Genomic DNA, 16,207 nt, shown 5'->3' with positions numbered 1-16,207 from the left:
CTTTGGCTCAATGCTGTTGTTTCACACGTGCTACATAAATAACAGTGACTTGACATGACCCGACTATGTATTATGCGCTTCAATCAAAACATTCCTGAAAAAGACAATAAACACACAAATCACAGCTTTTCAGAACATTTATTAGATTCTTTTTAATAATTAAATAGCAACATTCAACGCACATTTGCAGACATAAAGTGTTTGCTGAAAGAGTGTCTGCTGTATTTCCTGCACTTGTAGCAGAAGAAGTAAATAGAATAGTAATATCTTATTAAATATAATAAAGCAAAGAACAATTAGGAGCTTGTTCTATAAAATCATGGATAACAAACATGAGAAAAGATTTCTATCTTTAGGTAAATTTAAACATTTTTAAAAGAGTAACAGAAAATGACAGATTGCCTCGTTGTGTCCAGTGATTACAGCAAAGTTATAAGTCAAAGAGAAAGATGATTATAATGATGATAAAGACTGAAAACAAAGAAATGAAATGCACATTGGTTGTTTTTCTTCAGGTTTGTTCGTGTCTGTTTCAGTGGTGGACCTTTTTCATTCCATGACCCATGAGGCAGGCGAACAGCGTCATCACCATCTTGGGGTTGACCTCCACCAAGTCATCAGGCAGAGTGTAGACACGAGCTCCGATCTTACGAGTCAACGAGATGGCATACCTGAAAGGAGAACGGGAAGGAGAGAGGAGTAAGGAGACGATGATAGAGGAACAAATACATGAATGTGGGAAGCAGTTGTGTCTTTTACTTGGCATTGTTCTCTTTGTCTTCGTCACTCATCCGTTTTTTGTCTCCTTTCCTCACTAACTCCCACCGGACTGAACCGGGAGCGATGATGTCGATGAGGTCAAACACTGGCAGACTGGTGCTGATTAGCTGGTCCTGCAGAAACCAAAGAAGCAGGGTTTAATACACATCTAGTGAAATAGGGATTGACCGATGTGGGTTTTCCAGGGCAGGTAGTGAGGCCGATTATTAGTACTTCAGAAAGGCCGATATTTGGGGCCGATATACATAAAATGTAATGTTTTAACAGCATGTGATAGCAGAGAACCTGTCATCTATAACTAGATCTCTTCATTAATAAGGGTGACTATAACTGAACATGTAAAATAGAAAAAGGAATGATTCAATCAGGATGCTGTCCTCTGTTTATGTGCGATCGCCTGGGATTGATGATTTTGTCGCCTGCAGTTGTTTTTCACTGTTCTGTCACATTAATTGCCCATTAAGGGTTAAATCTTAAAGCGTTATTACTTATTGTTTTCCAAACTCTGTTTCAGGTTAATCTGTGGCTTCTGACATGGAGCCATTAGCCGCTAGCAAAGCCTTAGGCTCTGTGAGAGTAGCTAATTTCCTAGTTTGTGGCAACGTCTTGTGTATTTTGTTCAGTTTTTGCTGCCTGAGAGACATTTCTGAGATCCCAGAGCAACTATAGATAGAGAAGAGGTTAGATCAGACTTGAAGTAGCAAATTTATTTAATCAGTAATCTGTCAATAAAATTACAGACACTGATAATCTGGAAAGTACTAAATATCAGCCAGACTGATCTATCCCTGTAGTGAAATCTTTTCTTTTTACACACACTTATAGACACACACCTTGAAGCTGCTGATCTGTGTGTCCTTTCGTTTCTCGCTGAGCGTGGTGTTGACCCAGTTCAGGATGATCTGATCTCCAACCCTTTCTCCGTCACCCAGATCTGACAAGACCATAACTGTGTACCTGAAAAACAACAAACAGATTCAAGATTAAACAGTCCAGATTTCTTTTTTTTGCCCTGTGAGTGTTGTAACAGGTAGCAAAGAGTCAAGTTAATTCAATTCAAATTTAACATCAGCAAAGGTCAAAAATATTACATGAGGTGTATTCTTGGTCTTTTGTACACCAACAAACAAACCATGGCTTCATTAAATAAATAAATAAATAACAGAGCCTTAAGAGAAATTCAGTATTTACATAGTAGCAGGGATGTCATTATATAAATACAAAAGAGATTGCTAGAAGACACATAACAAAAAAAAAAACCATTCCAACACAATAATGAAGCAGGAGTCTAAGCCCAATATGTCAAAGTGCAGGACAGGACACATAACTGGAGCCGTACCAGCAGCAGCTGAATCCAAATAGACCCTCAAAAAACGACCTAAAAAATATACGACAGCACACCTCATCACTCTGGGTGGTGAACGTACCTCCTCATTAGCTGCCAGACCAGCGCCAGTGTGTGCAATTGACTCCCCTCATTTATGTTTTCTCCTCCGATTCCAACCAGAGAGAAGTGAGCGACCTCCCTGCCCAGCCTCACCGCATAGTTGCAGTTCTCCAGCTAGGACATATGAGGAAAAATGTTAAGTTTATTATTCATCCAACATGCTTCTCTTGTGCTCAAAAGCATTGTTTGCGTGAAGTACCTTCTTCATGTTTTTCCCCAGAATGGGATAAGGAGGATGGTTTACTATCTTCCAGTTCACAGCCACGTTGACCCTTTCGTAAAGCTGCAGAATCACCAAACCATCACACAGGTCCCTGAAAGCAACGTGGACAAAAATAATTAATATTAACATGAAAAGCATCACACCAGGATAGGAATTCATTCATGATAAATAGATAGATGGATGGATAGATCATTCGACAACCAATATCTAACTCTAGAGGGTTTTTGGCCATCTGACTCCTCAGACATCTGGTGGCAGCTGTGAATAGCTTCCTTGTTCTGCCACGTCCAGTCAGTGTAGCCACGGTCTTTTAACTTTGAACTTGCAAACTATGCTTCCAACAGTATCTCTAGGAACATTCAGTGCCTTTGCTATCTTTTTGTATGATTTTCCTTGTTTGTCCAAGGCAATGATCTCTAAATTTTTTGGACAATTCTCTTGACTTAACCATATTTCTAACATGCAATCAAACGTCACAATGAACAAACCCCAAACCAGTCCAGGCATTTGTGTTCCATCTCAAGCACATCTAATGCCACTTATGAAGTCCTTGATTAGTGATGTCAGGTGTTCTTAAGATAACTCCTGAATTGTGAATTAATCTGATCTGATCAGTTCTGATCTGTTCAGGGGGTTGAATAATTTTGAGACAGCAACTTACATTAAAAGTGGCATTTTGACTTGAATTTGGAGAAACCACCTGTAATTCTAGTTGTGTTGAGTTATTTAACTTGCTCTAAGTGTTATTTAAGTGTTATTTGTTATTTAAGTGTTCATCAAAAACAGCTGAAAGTTTGTACATTTTGCCAATTAATCTGATTTGAATAATTTTGAGGGCAACTATATATATGTATACATTTTAAATTATGAGTAAAAGTATGTAAATAGAAAGCAGAATTGACATAAGCAAGGCACTAGACTTTATGCTCAATAAAAATGATAGTGACAGTGGTAATGTTTACAACTTGTATGTGGCACCTTTTAGAAATGAAAGTGTGTAAGAATCATATAAAACTACAAACCTACCGCCCTTATCTCCGTTTATACTGCCACTTATGTAGGCATAACTATCATCAGGAATGCTAGGGCTCATCACATTCATGTCTAACTGAGGACATACCTATAAAGAAAGTTGACATGTGGAGAGACGCCAAGAGAGTTAATCCAGTTGCGAAACGTTTTCTCTTCTTTGGACTCTGTTGGACAGACACAAAGACGCCAAAATCATGACCACATTTTCTGCCAGCTGTTCATGTACAGGTGAGTTCAACATGGGCTACATCTGCCACTCCTCATTTTCTTGGAATTTTTATTGGCGGATAAATTGTGTGAATAGCACCAAATGTGTTCCCTGTATGCTAACATTTGCTGAATGTGTAATGGAGAAGCACTGTAACGTGGCAGAGCTTTCTCACCTTCGATGTGGATCACGTCTATGCCGTTGATGTGACCCGTGTGCTGCAGGCCAGGATGCATGTTGAACATGTTCGCCACAAAGGCCAAGTTCAGTTTGCTGTTTCCAGATGTGACGTCTTGAGGAGAGACAAACTGCCTGCACTCCAGTTTGGCCGCCTGCTGAAGCATCAGCTCAGCCCTTCGCTCCAAATTCCTCTCCTTCACATATACACAAACACATCAACAGTCCACACAATGTAAGCTACACATATATGTAAAAATCAAGGCTGCTCCGTTTAGTTAAGACATATCTGTAGAATGTAAATGTAAAGAAAATCATGACATTTTGAAGTTCTGTTACCATATCTTAAGTCAAAAATGTCAGTAAATGGTGCACTATTTCAACTTTACATCTAACATTTTCCACATATCAGTTCCTTGCTGTGATTTGAACACTTCATAAAACAAAATGACTCACGCTAAGGCCGCTCATATCAATTTGGACTCTTCTGAAGCTGTGCTTTTGATGGATGGCGAGCTGGTTCAGCAGGTGGAAGTAGGCCCGCGAGTCCTTCAGTTGCACAGAATAACACGGAGTTACGCTCATATGTCTTCATATCATTTATGTGCATGTGTGCGTGTTTTCTGCACGGCACCTTGATGTCGTCACTGAAGTTGTCGATGGTTTCTGTCCCTGCGTTGCGTAGATGAAAATTGACCCAGCGGAGCAGCAGCTCCTCAGGTGACAGAGACATCAAATGGTCCAGGTCTTCTCCATGTAACTGGAGGCCGATCAGATCTGGAGAAACAGAGCCGCCGTTAGTTTACCATTAAAACAAGAGAGATAAAATGGATCACAAAACTCAGGCTTTGTCATAGTAAAATTCTTCACTGAAAATAATAGAGGTCAATGTTTGGGGGTAAAAATGGAGGATAACATCCTAATTGTGAAGTTGAAGCACACACACTGTATAAATTGATGTCCATTAATTGAAAAATTACACAGTTTTGATTCACATTTAATACATTTTTTTTACATAAATGCCAAAATTTCAGGTCAACATTGCTTTTCTTGGCATTTGTTAACTGACTACTAAAAAACAATTTGAAGACATTATCTCCGGGCTGATTTTTCAAAATAAAAAAATATTTCTTAGCTTGTGCTTAAATGTAATCACAAATACCCACATATTAATTTTTTCTGTTATAATGCTAAACAGGTTGATGCTGATGACGGTGACTGTCCCTTCCATTTATGTTTGAATGTTTCCTATTTAAAATGTATCTTTTTTTCTCATTTGTTAATTTTCTGGATTGTCAAAATCCTTCCAAACAACCTCTAAATTGTATAAATTTTGCCTAAATAACACACATTCTGCCACTGTCTCTACATGCTGAAGGATGAGGTTATGCAAGTGAAGAAAGTGCGGTAGATGGCTAATAAAACTTATGTGATAAGAATGAGAATAAAAAAAATCTTACATCATTACTCTATTATCACTGCTTTATGTTATCTAATGTAAGTGTTTAAGTGCATGTGCTGATTTCAAATCTCTCCTTTAATGGATAAAGGCATTAATATTCCGAGCAGGTGTTGAGGTCCAGTGGACTAATAGGTTAACTATGAAGTGGATGTGTGTGTGCTGACCTTCGTTCTTGCTGATTTTTATATCAGCGAGGAGGCCGACCTTGATAATCTGCCAGAACATTCCCAGCACCAAATGAGGTTTCCCAGCCATCAGGTCAGGGGCGTCAATGTTCACCACGGTACAGCCGATCGATGAGGCCGAGTTCAATGCCAGGACCAGATTATCCTACAAATGCACATTAATTGATATCAGCATGTTTGGTTTTGATGAAAAAAGTCAAACAACAGGATTTTCCTTGTTTTAACAGTTCAGGAAAATCAAAGACCAAATCCTGGAGCCACCAAATAATAACTAACTTATTGGAAATCACATGCAGCCCTCTACATTGTAAGAAAATGTAAGAAAAAAAATATTTTTGACTTTCCCACCAACTGTGCAAATGTAGATTCACAACAGATATAAAACAGACATGAAAAACGCACAATATGCAGTAAAAAAGTTAATATACTACAGGCTCTTTTTGCAAAGTCCAACATCACTGGACAACTAATCTTTTCAGATCCGGGCATTCACTATCTACAGTATTATCGTCTTCGCTGACTTCCACGTGAGCAGTCCTGGAACACTTAACCCTTTAACATCCCCACCAAGATAAAGGCGATGAAAAAAATGATTTCTTTGCATTTCTTGCTTTCTTGGGACACTAATAACAACAATCAATGTTTTTTTTTGTAAATAAACCCAGGTGTTATTTCACGATAAAGGTGTGATTTCAAGAATCTGCATACATTTTTGTGTATTTAACTGAATTAAAGACATTTACTTTTACATTTGAATAAATTATAATAGATAGCCAATGTATGAAAAAATTATAAATACAAAGAAATGTAGAAAAATGTAGAGTATAGCAGAAATAAATTCAAGTTGATCATGTGTTTGGTGGTGAAGCTGCACAAATGTTTTTGACCATTAGATCCACTTCATTTCTCATGGTCTGGTAAGAAGCATTGCTGGTTTGCATTCAAGTGTAGGAAAACGCGTGACTGCTTTTTATTTATTTGCATTATTTTCTACAATGTAGATTAGTACTGAAGATTAACACTGTTTTGTTTGCAACATAATTCCGTATATGCTCTTTAATAGCTTTGATGTCTTCAGTATTAATCTACAATGTACAAAACAATTAAATAAAAACCACTGAATAAGAAGGTGTGTCCAAACTTTTGACTGGCAGTGTAGCTGTTATGGGTTTACTAAATGTGTGAAAATCTGCTGGTTGCATGGTGGAGGAGAGGTTAGCAATGTTTAAGTTTCGCTGGTCAAATGGAGCCTTTTTTATGTGGAGTTTGCGTGTTCTTCCTCTGGCTTCCTCCCGACGTTCAGAGATATACGTTTTAGGTTAACCCTTTAAGCTTCAGTCAATTCCAGCCGTTTTCAGTACAAAAATCGCTAATATTCTATTTTAAATAAAAAAAAATACGAAAAATACGGGGAATATTGGACGCGCATCGGGAGGTGCATTTCCTTGAGAACGACCGATTCGGGGATTTTATACCGACTTCAGGACATGTTTTGGACAAAATAGTTTACTGGCTTGTGTCATCTGATGTAAAAGGTTGGATTATGGCCGTTTTTTGTGGAATCTTTTTTGTGTGTGTAATAATAAACCCGGAAATGTGAGTCGCGCTGTGTGCTTTGAAGCCGTGTATAGAGAACGGATGGATGAATATTTGTTTTTGTCGGACAAATGTGTTTTTCTCACCCGCTGTGGTAATCGCATCTGAAAGTGGTTTATACCGGCGGATTCATGAGAATCTAAGCTTTCCATCGGTGTATAGTGTTTGTATAATCGCGTTTGCACCCGTCGGACATTCTTGAAATTCCTATGCAAATTAGTAGGTGTACCGCCGGCGGTACACTGAAGCTTAGAAGGTTTTTCAATCGGCTACGGGTGTGAGTGTAAACATGCACGGTTGGGTGGGATGTGCTCCAACCTGCTGCGACCCTCTGAAGGACAAAGCTCATGTAGATAATGGATGGATGAAAATCTGCTACTCACTCTCATTGTGAAGGTGGTAAGCTTCTTAGTGTTGATGACTCTTTCGTCGATTGTGTCGGACTGAGATATGTTGATCATTTTACTGGAAAGGGAACAAGAAGTGCAAACAGGTGGGGAAAAAATGAGTAAGTAAGTGAGATTATGGCCGATTTAATGACAGAATTGACCGACCTCCATAAGGAAGTACAACACCTAAATCCATTTGAGCATGGAGGATAAGTGAACCACTATAAAATGGGATCACGCCATTTCTGCTTTAACCTTTGTGACCACATAAAAAAGAAAACTGTCAGCCTTACTGTGTTAGATGTTTAATTCTGTCAAAAAAAGTCACATTTAAGTGATTTAAGTGCACTTGATGTTCTACTTGCTCCTGTGTGAAGTGAAAATGATCATTTATGCACTTATTCTTGGTTGTGTATGAACATAAATGTGTGCGTGCGTGTGTGTGTGTGCGTGTGTGTGCATGTGTGTGTGTGCGTGTGTGTGTGTGCGTGTGTGTGTGTGTGTTGTACCATAGCAGGATGCCATCGCGGACCGAGGTGAAGAGGCTGTCATCGTCAGGGTTCATGGGCAGCAGATGTTGGCAGTCTGCATCTTTTGCCAAAGCTTTGTTGATCCACTTCACAAAAGCCACTTTCTCCTCATCTAAACACACATTAAGATGCATCAGAGCTGACACCGCGGACCGAAAACTTCTTAAATGAAGAAACGTTTTATATTGTTACAGCTGTATTTAATCATTCGTCATTCAGAATCTGCATTATGTTCCATTTATTTGCACCATCAGGAAGAATTAAAGTTGCTGACAAATACATTATCAAACACAACTATATTATAGTTTGTTATAAAGTATTTATTAAGTGTTAACTTCTATACTAAACAGGGTGACTTAAGGAATTGTCATGTTCTAAAATCAACATGCTTTTATGACATTTTTATTCACATAATATGTGCAAAATGAAATTGCTTCATGTGTTATAACATTCATCTGATCACCAACTTGTCCCAGCTTAGCCTTCAGTTTATTCAAACAACTAAACATCCTTTCTTCCATCATTTACTATGGCATTTCCAGAATAGCTCAGTACAATGAGTTATTGTAGTTACACTAAAAAAAAACTTTACTTATTCTACAAAGTGCAAGGTTAGTGCCATCAGACTGATTGACAATAATGACCTGCCATATTTACTTTCAATTCCAACATGGAGATGAAAATAGGCTCAAAAACATGAAATATGTGAGTCTGTTTCAGTTTTGTTTTGGTACCATGGCGTTTTTCCCCCTCATAAGATGTTTTGGCTTTCTCAGACAGTTGATAGTGGATAGGGAGAAAGGAAAAATGGGGCTATAACTGAACCAGAAATGTTGCATATATGCAAAATGCACTGTATCCATAGATTGTATGATTGCACCCATTCAGTTATTTGGGCGATCCAACAACAACTATCAACATAGCTTGTTGAAGACAACAATAAAGCTGGAAATCCAATACACATAACTGAGAGTAGTCATAGAATATAGTGTCACGTCTGAGGAAAAATTGGCACCACTTGGGAAAAAACAGAATATTTTGTTCATCAAGATGCTTCAAGGACTCTTTAAGGTTTCCTAAAACACTTCTACAATATTGGTAAGTGCTTTGGGGGCTTTTCAAGACCACAAGGCATTTATTTGTTAGAAAACCAGATGCTTAGCTCTGTGAAAAACTGGAATTAATCATCACATCATGCATCCTCTCTCTCACCAGCGTAGGAGTGCTGCGTTCCCTCGCTGGAGATCCTTGACAGTCCTCCAAAGGAGCGGATCCCATCTCTCCTGGTGATGCTTTTCCTGAACGTCTCACTGTACTTTTTGCTCTTCAGCTCTTGATAGATCTGACCACAAACAGGCTGCGTTACTCCATGTGTGCGTGTTTGGATGGGGGTAACGTATGTGCATTTATCTCAACTTACTGCGACAAATTCCTCGAAGCTGATCTTCTCGTCTTTGTTCGTGTCTCCGGCGATGAAGGTGTCGATGATGTCTCTCACCTGGTAGCCCGGCAGGTGAAAGCTGGCCTCTCTGAACAGCTCGTGAAGCTCAAAGTCACTCACATAGCCGCTGTTATCGATGTCTGGACAATGACACACAAAGAAATGCACACACGTATATAGTAAGTCAGCTTGCCTCACCAATGCTACATTGATTAGGATAATATTTACTGGTGAATACAGCCCATATGGTGAAACAAAGAACAAACAAAAGCCTTTTTTATCATATAGAGAATAGAGAGTCTTGGTTTGGAGGCCAGAATTTATTTTTTGAAAGAGCTGATCTTTTAATACCAACACACAATCAGTCATTATCAATATATTATTGGAAACTTTCTCTTCCACATATGTTCAGCTGTATTCTTTCCTGTGGACAAACTCCCAGTTTTTGCATGTTCAGACCTCTTGATCAGAGGTTCCCATGTTTATTTTGGCTTTTGACCTCCTAAAACAAATCGGCTTCTTTCCCTTTTCACAAGATATTGCACTGGTTATTGTCTGTGATTTTTGTTTTTATCGGACTTTTCATTTTGAGGATGTATTTTACAGGTTCAAAGGGACAACTGGATTCAATATTTCACATGAATTATCAGTCACACTTTATTTTACAGTACATTAACAAGACAGAGGAAGTTTGTATCAAATTAGACATAAATTTAAGATTCCTTATTTGACTATAAACAAACACAAATGGTCAGCATATGCTGAGAGAACCCAAAAATGGAGTTACACGAGATGCAAAATGTACTATACTTAGATTCTATTGTACCTGCAGGAAATCCTAATACATCACTAGATTTTATAATACCATCATGTAATTAAATATTAAATACAGTGTCATATCAGATCCAAAATATGAGTCACACTGTACAAATTAAGGTGAAATTAGAGATCACATTTACTGCCAACACAGGCTGATAAAAATGTTACTAGATAACACTGATTGTAATTAGATGAATGCAATGCAATATCCAGCTACTGCCTTTATAGCAGGTCAAAACGACACTGAGGATTTTAGATTTGTTTGGCCTTTACTAAACATAGTTCCACTTTCTTAAAGGGTCAGTTGGAGTGCCTTTTAAGAAAACTGCACCACAAACAACAATTAGATTCATCTCAAACCTGACAAATACTCACTTAATTTACTAGTTTATTGCCAAACACCTGCAAATTTAACCAGCTTCCTATAAATTTGAGCTGTATATTGTGACATTTTTTTGTAGAATTACATTAGTGGTGAAGTTTAAACAGCACAGACACAGAAAATCAGAACCCATATATTTTACAAATTCCAAAATGTTGGATATTAACACAATGGAAGGTCACCAGAATGACATATCATATTAATAATATCTCAACTTTTCTGCATATGCCATCAAATAAACATGTTTCTTCATAATCCTATGCTAGTTCTTTCACAGTACTGTGAAATGAAGTGCTACAGGTGATTTTAGAGTCTACAAAATCTCTGTTTTATGTATTTTACCTGTTTTTCATTTGTTTATCGCATTTCTCAGTCGTGCAGTACCATGCAGGTCATATCTGTTTTATACAGCTCACCGTTATTGGCATCTTTTTGTAATTACGGCTGATAAAATCTGGCAGTGTTTCAATGTGAAAATACGTTGCACACACAAAAGAACATACACTCAACAACCTCCAGGCAATAAAAATCACTTACATAAGAGTCATCCTTTATGGCCAGTAGTAAAACTCTTACTTTGGTCAGAATCCCTGTCAATACAATTGCAGTGTGTGTGTGTGTGTGTGTGTGTGTGTGTGTGTGTGTGTGTGTGTGTGTGTGTGTGTGTGTGTGTGTGTGTGTGTGTGTGTGTGTGTATGTGTGTGTGTGACTCACCAATCTTATTAAAGGCCTCTCTCAGGTCTTCCAGGTCCTCTCGGGAAATCTGTGTGATGTGATTCGCCATAGTAGCTTCTGTTTAGTGTACCTGAAACAATCACACAAACATATACACAAACACACGTCAGCTCCGTTTTCAACATGGTTGCAAAGCTAAATCAGCGCCTGAGCATTTTTATACATTTTTACTGTAGATGTGGAGTCTTAAAATGGGTTAACCTGTTAAAAATTACCTAATTTTGACAGAATAAAAGAGACTAAGGCAGAAAAATAGATTATGTTAGAAGTTGCAGAGGTTTCCCTTGAACTGACATCTCTTTAATCTGCACCAACTCACATATTCACATACAGATACAGGAACATTAGAACACATTAGAAAACACACGAGACTTTATAATTTTAAATGAAAACATCCTGCTGTTTTAATTGTTGTTATCTGATTGAGTAAATTACGACAAAAGTCACAAAAGCACCTTCATAAGAGTCTGTATTTCCCGTCAGTTCCGTCCACGACAATGCAGATCCCTCAGGCCTGGCTACCGGAGTCAAGTCTTCCACAGCTTCAAACCAGGGACTGGACCCTGAAGTGGCTGGAGAGCTGATTATCTCTTCTAGGAGGAGTCTCTCTGCAGAGGCACACCGTGGACCTTTGTCCTACCTGGACCCTGGGACGGGCGTAATCTGACAGTTAACATTTAACACCTCAGCTGTGTCATCATGTTATTGTGAATCGAGGGAGGTTCATACATTTATGCCATCTGGGCAACTGGTTTGTAGTCAAGACACATATTGACCTTATAAGGCAACCAACTAGAGACGGGGAAAAAAATGAACACTGCAATGGGTTTACAAGATATATTGTTTGGGTAACAGACAGGAATGATAGAACGATAAGACTAAGTGAAAGAAGAATTAACATTGGCAGTCAAATCGTCATCATGCTGGTCTAAACAAGAGTTCATCCTCTTTGGAAGTTTTTCCCTTTTATAGCTTTTTCCGCATTGAATCATGGTCATTTTTTGACAAGAATTTACAAAAAATACTGTTTAATATCAATTGACTGAAAATATAGATTCTAAAATAAATGAATGCAAGTGCTCCTCCCTTCAAGTCAGTCTTTAGTAGATGCACCTTTGGCCGCAATTACAGCACTGAGCCTGTGTAAATAACTCTCTAGGCACTACACTTTCGGCCCTTTCTTCTTTGCAAAACTGCTCAAACTCTGTCTGGACACATAGAGATCATAAATGAACAGCACTTTGAAAGTTCATCAGCAAATTGTCAGTTAGACTGAGCTCAACTACTCAAGAACATCCACTTCATTGTCTTTAAACCATTTCTACGCAGCTTTCCCAAGTTACAGTTCTCTAACAGACTGCATCAAGTTGTCCTCCAATACTTTCCAATACTTTGCTGCATTCATCTTACCTTCTACCTTTACAAGCTTTCCAGTGCCTGCTGTTGAAAAGCATCCTCACATCATGATGCTGCCACCACCATGCCTAAAGGTGGAGATGGTGTGTTTGTGATGGAGTACAGTGTTTGGTGTCCACCAAAGATAGAATCTACCATGGTTAAAAAACTCAATTTTGTTCTGATCAGATGAACGAACCTCAGATGAACTCTCGTTTAGATTTATTGTGAGCTTTTTTCAACAGTGGCTTTCTTGTTGCCACTCTCCCTTAAAGGTTTGACTGGTGAAGAACAGTCTGTCCTATCTCAGTCCACTGCTTGTAACTCTTTCAGAGGAGTCATAGGTGTCTTGGTGGCCTCCCTCACTAGTTTCTTTCTTGCATGGTCACTCAGTTTTTGAGGATGGCCTATTCTCGGCAGATTTACCCCCAGTTAGGCCTATTTGCTGCCATGGTGTTAGATAAAATATCCCTTGTATTTGTCTGTTAAATCCGAAACTGCCACCAGGAGACAGTTACTACAGCACAGCAGGAAGACCGGAAGCGAGAAGAAACATCAATTCAGGAAATGTCCGGAAATTTGTATGCATTACGTGAACAGACTGTGTGGCCTTTGTACAGTCATCTTACTGTTTCCAAGCTCAAAGCTATGTAATCTTCTGAAGCTTCAAATTCATAGATCGGATCAGAGTGATATCAAATTTCTACAATTAACTCTCATGCTCATTTTCATTAAATATAGTCTTTTTGTGGTACAGTTTTCTTTCTTTTTTTCGCTACACAGACCTTGATGTTCCTGTGAGTTGACAGCCACTATAAAATGGTTATACAGCAATTACGCAGCAACATATCTGTTATGTAAAGTTTGCTTTACCTCTGCAACCAAGCTACAGGTAATCCCAGACCGACTGTGGAAGCTGTACCGAACTGAGCAAGAGTGTGTTTTACTGCTTGTAAATTAAATTTAAATTGCATAACACTGATGTATTATTTCTTTTAAAGTCAATTAAAAGCAGCTATTATAATTCATAAATATTAAAGTGATAGCTAAAGAAATTATAGTAGTAGTTTCTAAACCTAAGTATCGTCCCACTTGTTGCATTTAACATTTTTCTTGAAGGGACTGTGCTCACGTTTTTCATTTCTGTCAAACATGTTTAAAACATGAGGCTGTGTTTGTCTGCTCAGCTTGTCTCGCTGCCACACAATGACCTGTAACCTGAGGCTTGAAGACAACTGCATCATTTAGATTAACCTGCACCATCTGACAACAACACTAGCCCTCGACCACAATGCTTAAATTTTGAGTATCACATTTTTGCATTTTTTGTTGTCTTTTAAATTCTAAGATAATTGTTCCATAATCTGTGACGTATGACCTGTTTGTGTTGGTCATTAAAGTTGCAGATAACATATTTTTGCAGCTGTTCAAGTTAATTGTACATTGTGTAGTAAATTCCACCTGTGTTTGAGAATGACTCAGTAAAATTGTAAGGAAATAACAAAATTAAGGAGCTTACGTTTAGTCCCAGGCAGGCTGAAGGGTTTAGAATCTGAAGCAGGGCCAGCACAGAGGAGAAAATCAGCTTGTTGAGGGCTAATTGTATGCCCCTTTCTTCCGTATTCTCCCTTCCAGCCCCTCCTTTTCACGTCTTTCTTTTAGCATTAACCCCTTTCCTTCTGTTCTTGCCCTTTCTTTTCTCTGTTTACCTGTCACCCTGTCCTCTCACCTCTACCGCGGCTCAAAAACACTTTATCCAGTGTCATCATCAGCCACAACCAAGACACAAGTCAGCGCAAAATGTCCCCTTCTTGGAACAAGCAAACATTCTAAAGACATTGTTCAGTAAAAAGTCATCTAGATTTTCCACTCCAGATCAAGGACTCCATCTTTCTGTGTCCCCTTCAGGTCTTTTCTTCCTCAGACACCTGATCAGTTTCACTCCGTGGCTCTGAGGTGCTCTCCGGTTACTGTCTCCGCCTAATCGCTGGTCTTCAGCTTGTTGAGGACCAGAGCTGCACTTCTGGTTGTGAACCCTGAGCCAGAATCAGTTGTTGGTGTAAAACTGTAATGGCCTGCCAAAGACTTTTTCATAAGCCTTCTGCATTATTCACTGCCCCTAAGAGCACATGCGCAGGAGAGTAAATAGAGTTTAAACCACACAGACATAAGCTCACATCAGGGGCGATTCTAGGATCAGAGGTGCCCGGCCAGGCAAGATAAATTTCACTGTTTTGTACATTTTAGTGCAATCTCATTCCCACATTTGTGAAAGAAAAGCATAACACCTTTTGAAAAAGTCTGTGACTAAACCATCCAATCTGATTTAAATGCTGAGTCACAGCAAAGGAGGAATGCACTGGAATCTTAAAAGAAACATATTGTGACCCTAATTTCTGGGAAAAGACAACTCATTTAGATACAGCAGCTCCTCAACATACACATAAACAGCATGTATATTTCTGGAGTAAACCAGCTCCCTATACTAAGTCCCCCCCCCAAAAAAAAAAAAAAAAAAAGGACCTTGGACTTATTTTTTGACTTTTATTTGAAATGCAATGCACAGCATCTCTTTCCCTGCTCTGCACTCTCTCATCTCCCAGAGTCTCTTGCTGTTCTCCTCCTTGTATAGTGAAATTAAGCAAGTGTAAAGCATATAGAAAACGCAATTCAGATGTCCTGTTTAGAATGAAGTCCACTGATATCTGTTAAGTGTGCTTCTGGAAAGCATTTAATGCGGGAAGAACACATAACATCCATGACATATACGTACATTCTATGGTCCAAATCGAACGCAGCTTGGAGAAGCTCCGCCCCTGTAGCGCCTCCGTAGCTTAGCAACGGCTGTCAGGCACTGACAGCTGATCTGTCAACCTGTCTGACGTTTGTTATCTAACGATCAGTTTCGGACATAAAAACGGTAAGAGGTTCCGTGTTTTCGCTGAAATAATGGGGAAGTGAAGTATTCAGGTCATGCAGAACAAACAGCTGGTAAACCATCTATTAGTAAAGAATGTATTCTACTTAACCTCTGACCCTATTACGTTAAAGCGCATTATGTATAAATGTTTTTCGATTCCTTTGACTACTGTAAACGAGGATCACATAATCAGGGGGTAAAAACACATAATGTGGTTAAAAGACTAAATAAAAATTAAAATGTGTTTCTAAAGTCATTCTTAGACAAAAAATAGGCATATAATATGTCAAATGTTAAGTATGATAATCTGATTTACATCTTAGCGTGTTATTGGACACAAAATGATGACATTTCTGAACTCTACTCCTTGCTGTTTGCACCTGTTCGTGATTGTTTATTCTGCGTGATACATTGAGCTCAGTTCTTCAGGTCACTCAGTTTGCCCTCAGGGAACAGGGTCTCCGATAAGGATGACAGTTATTGTTG

The 16,207-nt window shown here is 38.7% G+C and overlaps 1 protein-coding gene across 1 annotated transcript; it reads right to left on the bottom strand.

Annotated features, from left to right (window-relative positions):
* Positions 1–134: 134 nt before the first annotated feature.
* On the bottom strand, positions 135–14,819 carry pls1 (plastin 1 (I isoform)). The gene is made up of 17 exons (XM_022222931.2): positions 14,321–14,819; positions 11,862–12,053; positions 11,386–11,476; positions 9,450–9,610; positions 9,242–9,371; positions 8,009–8,141; positions 7,494–7,575; positions 5,494–5,659; positions 4,502–4,644; positions 4,324–4,416; positions 3,866–4,064; positions 3,571–3,646; positions 2,427–2,541; positions 2,208–2,341; positions 1,614–1,737; positions 760–893; positions 135–671 (listed from the first exon to the last, which is right to left on the bottom strand). Exons 3-17 carry the CDS (start codon positions 11,453–11,455, stop codon positions 533–535), a joined length of 1,899 nt encoding a protein of 632 aa, XP_022078623.2. The 5' UTR covers positions 11,456–11,476; positions 11,862–12,053; positions 14,321–14,819; the 3' UTR covers positions 135–532.
* Positions 14,820–16,207: the final 1,388 nt, after the last annotated feature.

This window comes from Acanthochromis polyacanthus, chromosome 1 (genome assembly GCF_021347895.1).
Source record: "Acanthochromis polyacanthus isolate Apoly-LR-REF ecotype Palm Island chromosome 1, KAUST_Apoly_ChrSc, whole genome shotgun sequence".
NCBI lineage: Eukaryota > Metazoa > Chordata > Actinopteri > Pomacentridae > Acanthochromis > Acanthochromis polyacanthus.
This window is presented reverse-complemented; position numbering and strand designations above follow the sequence as displayed.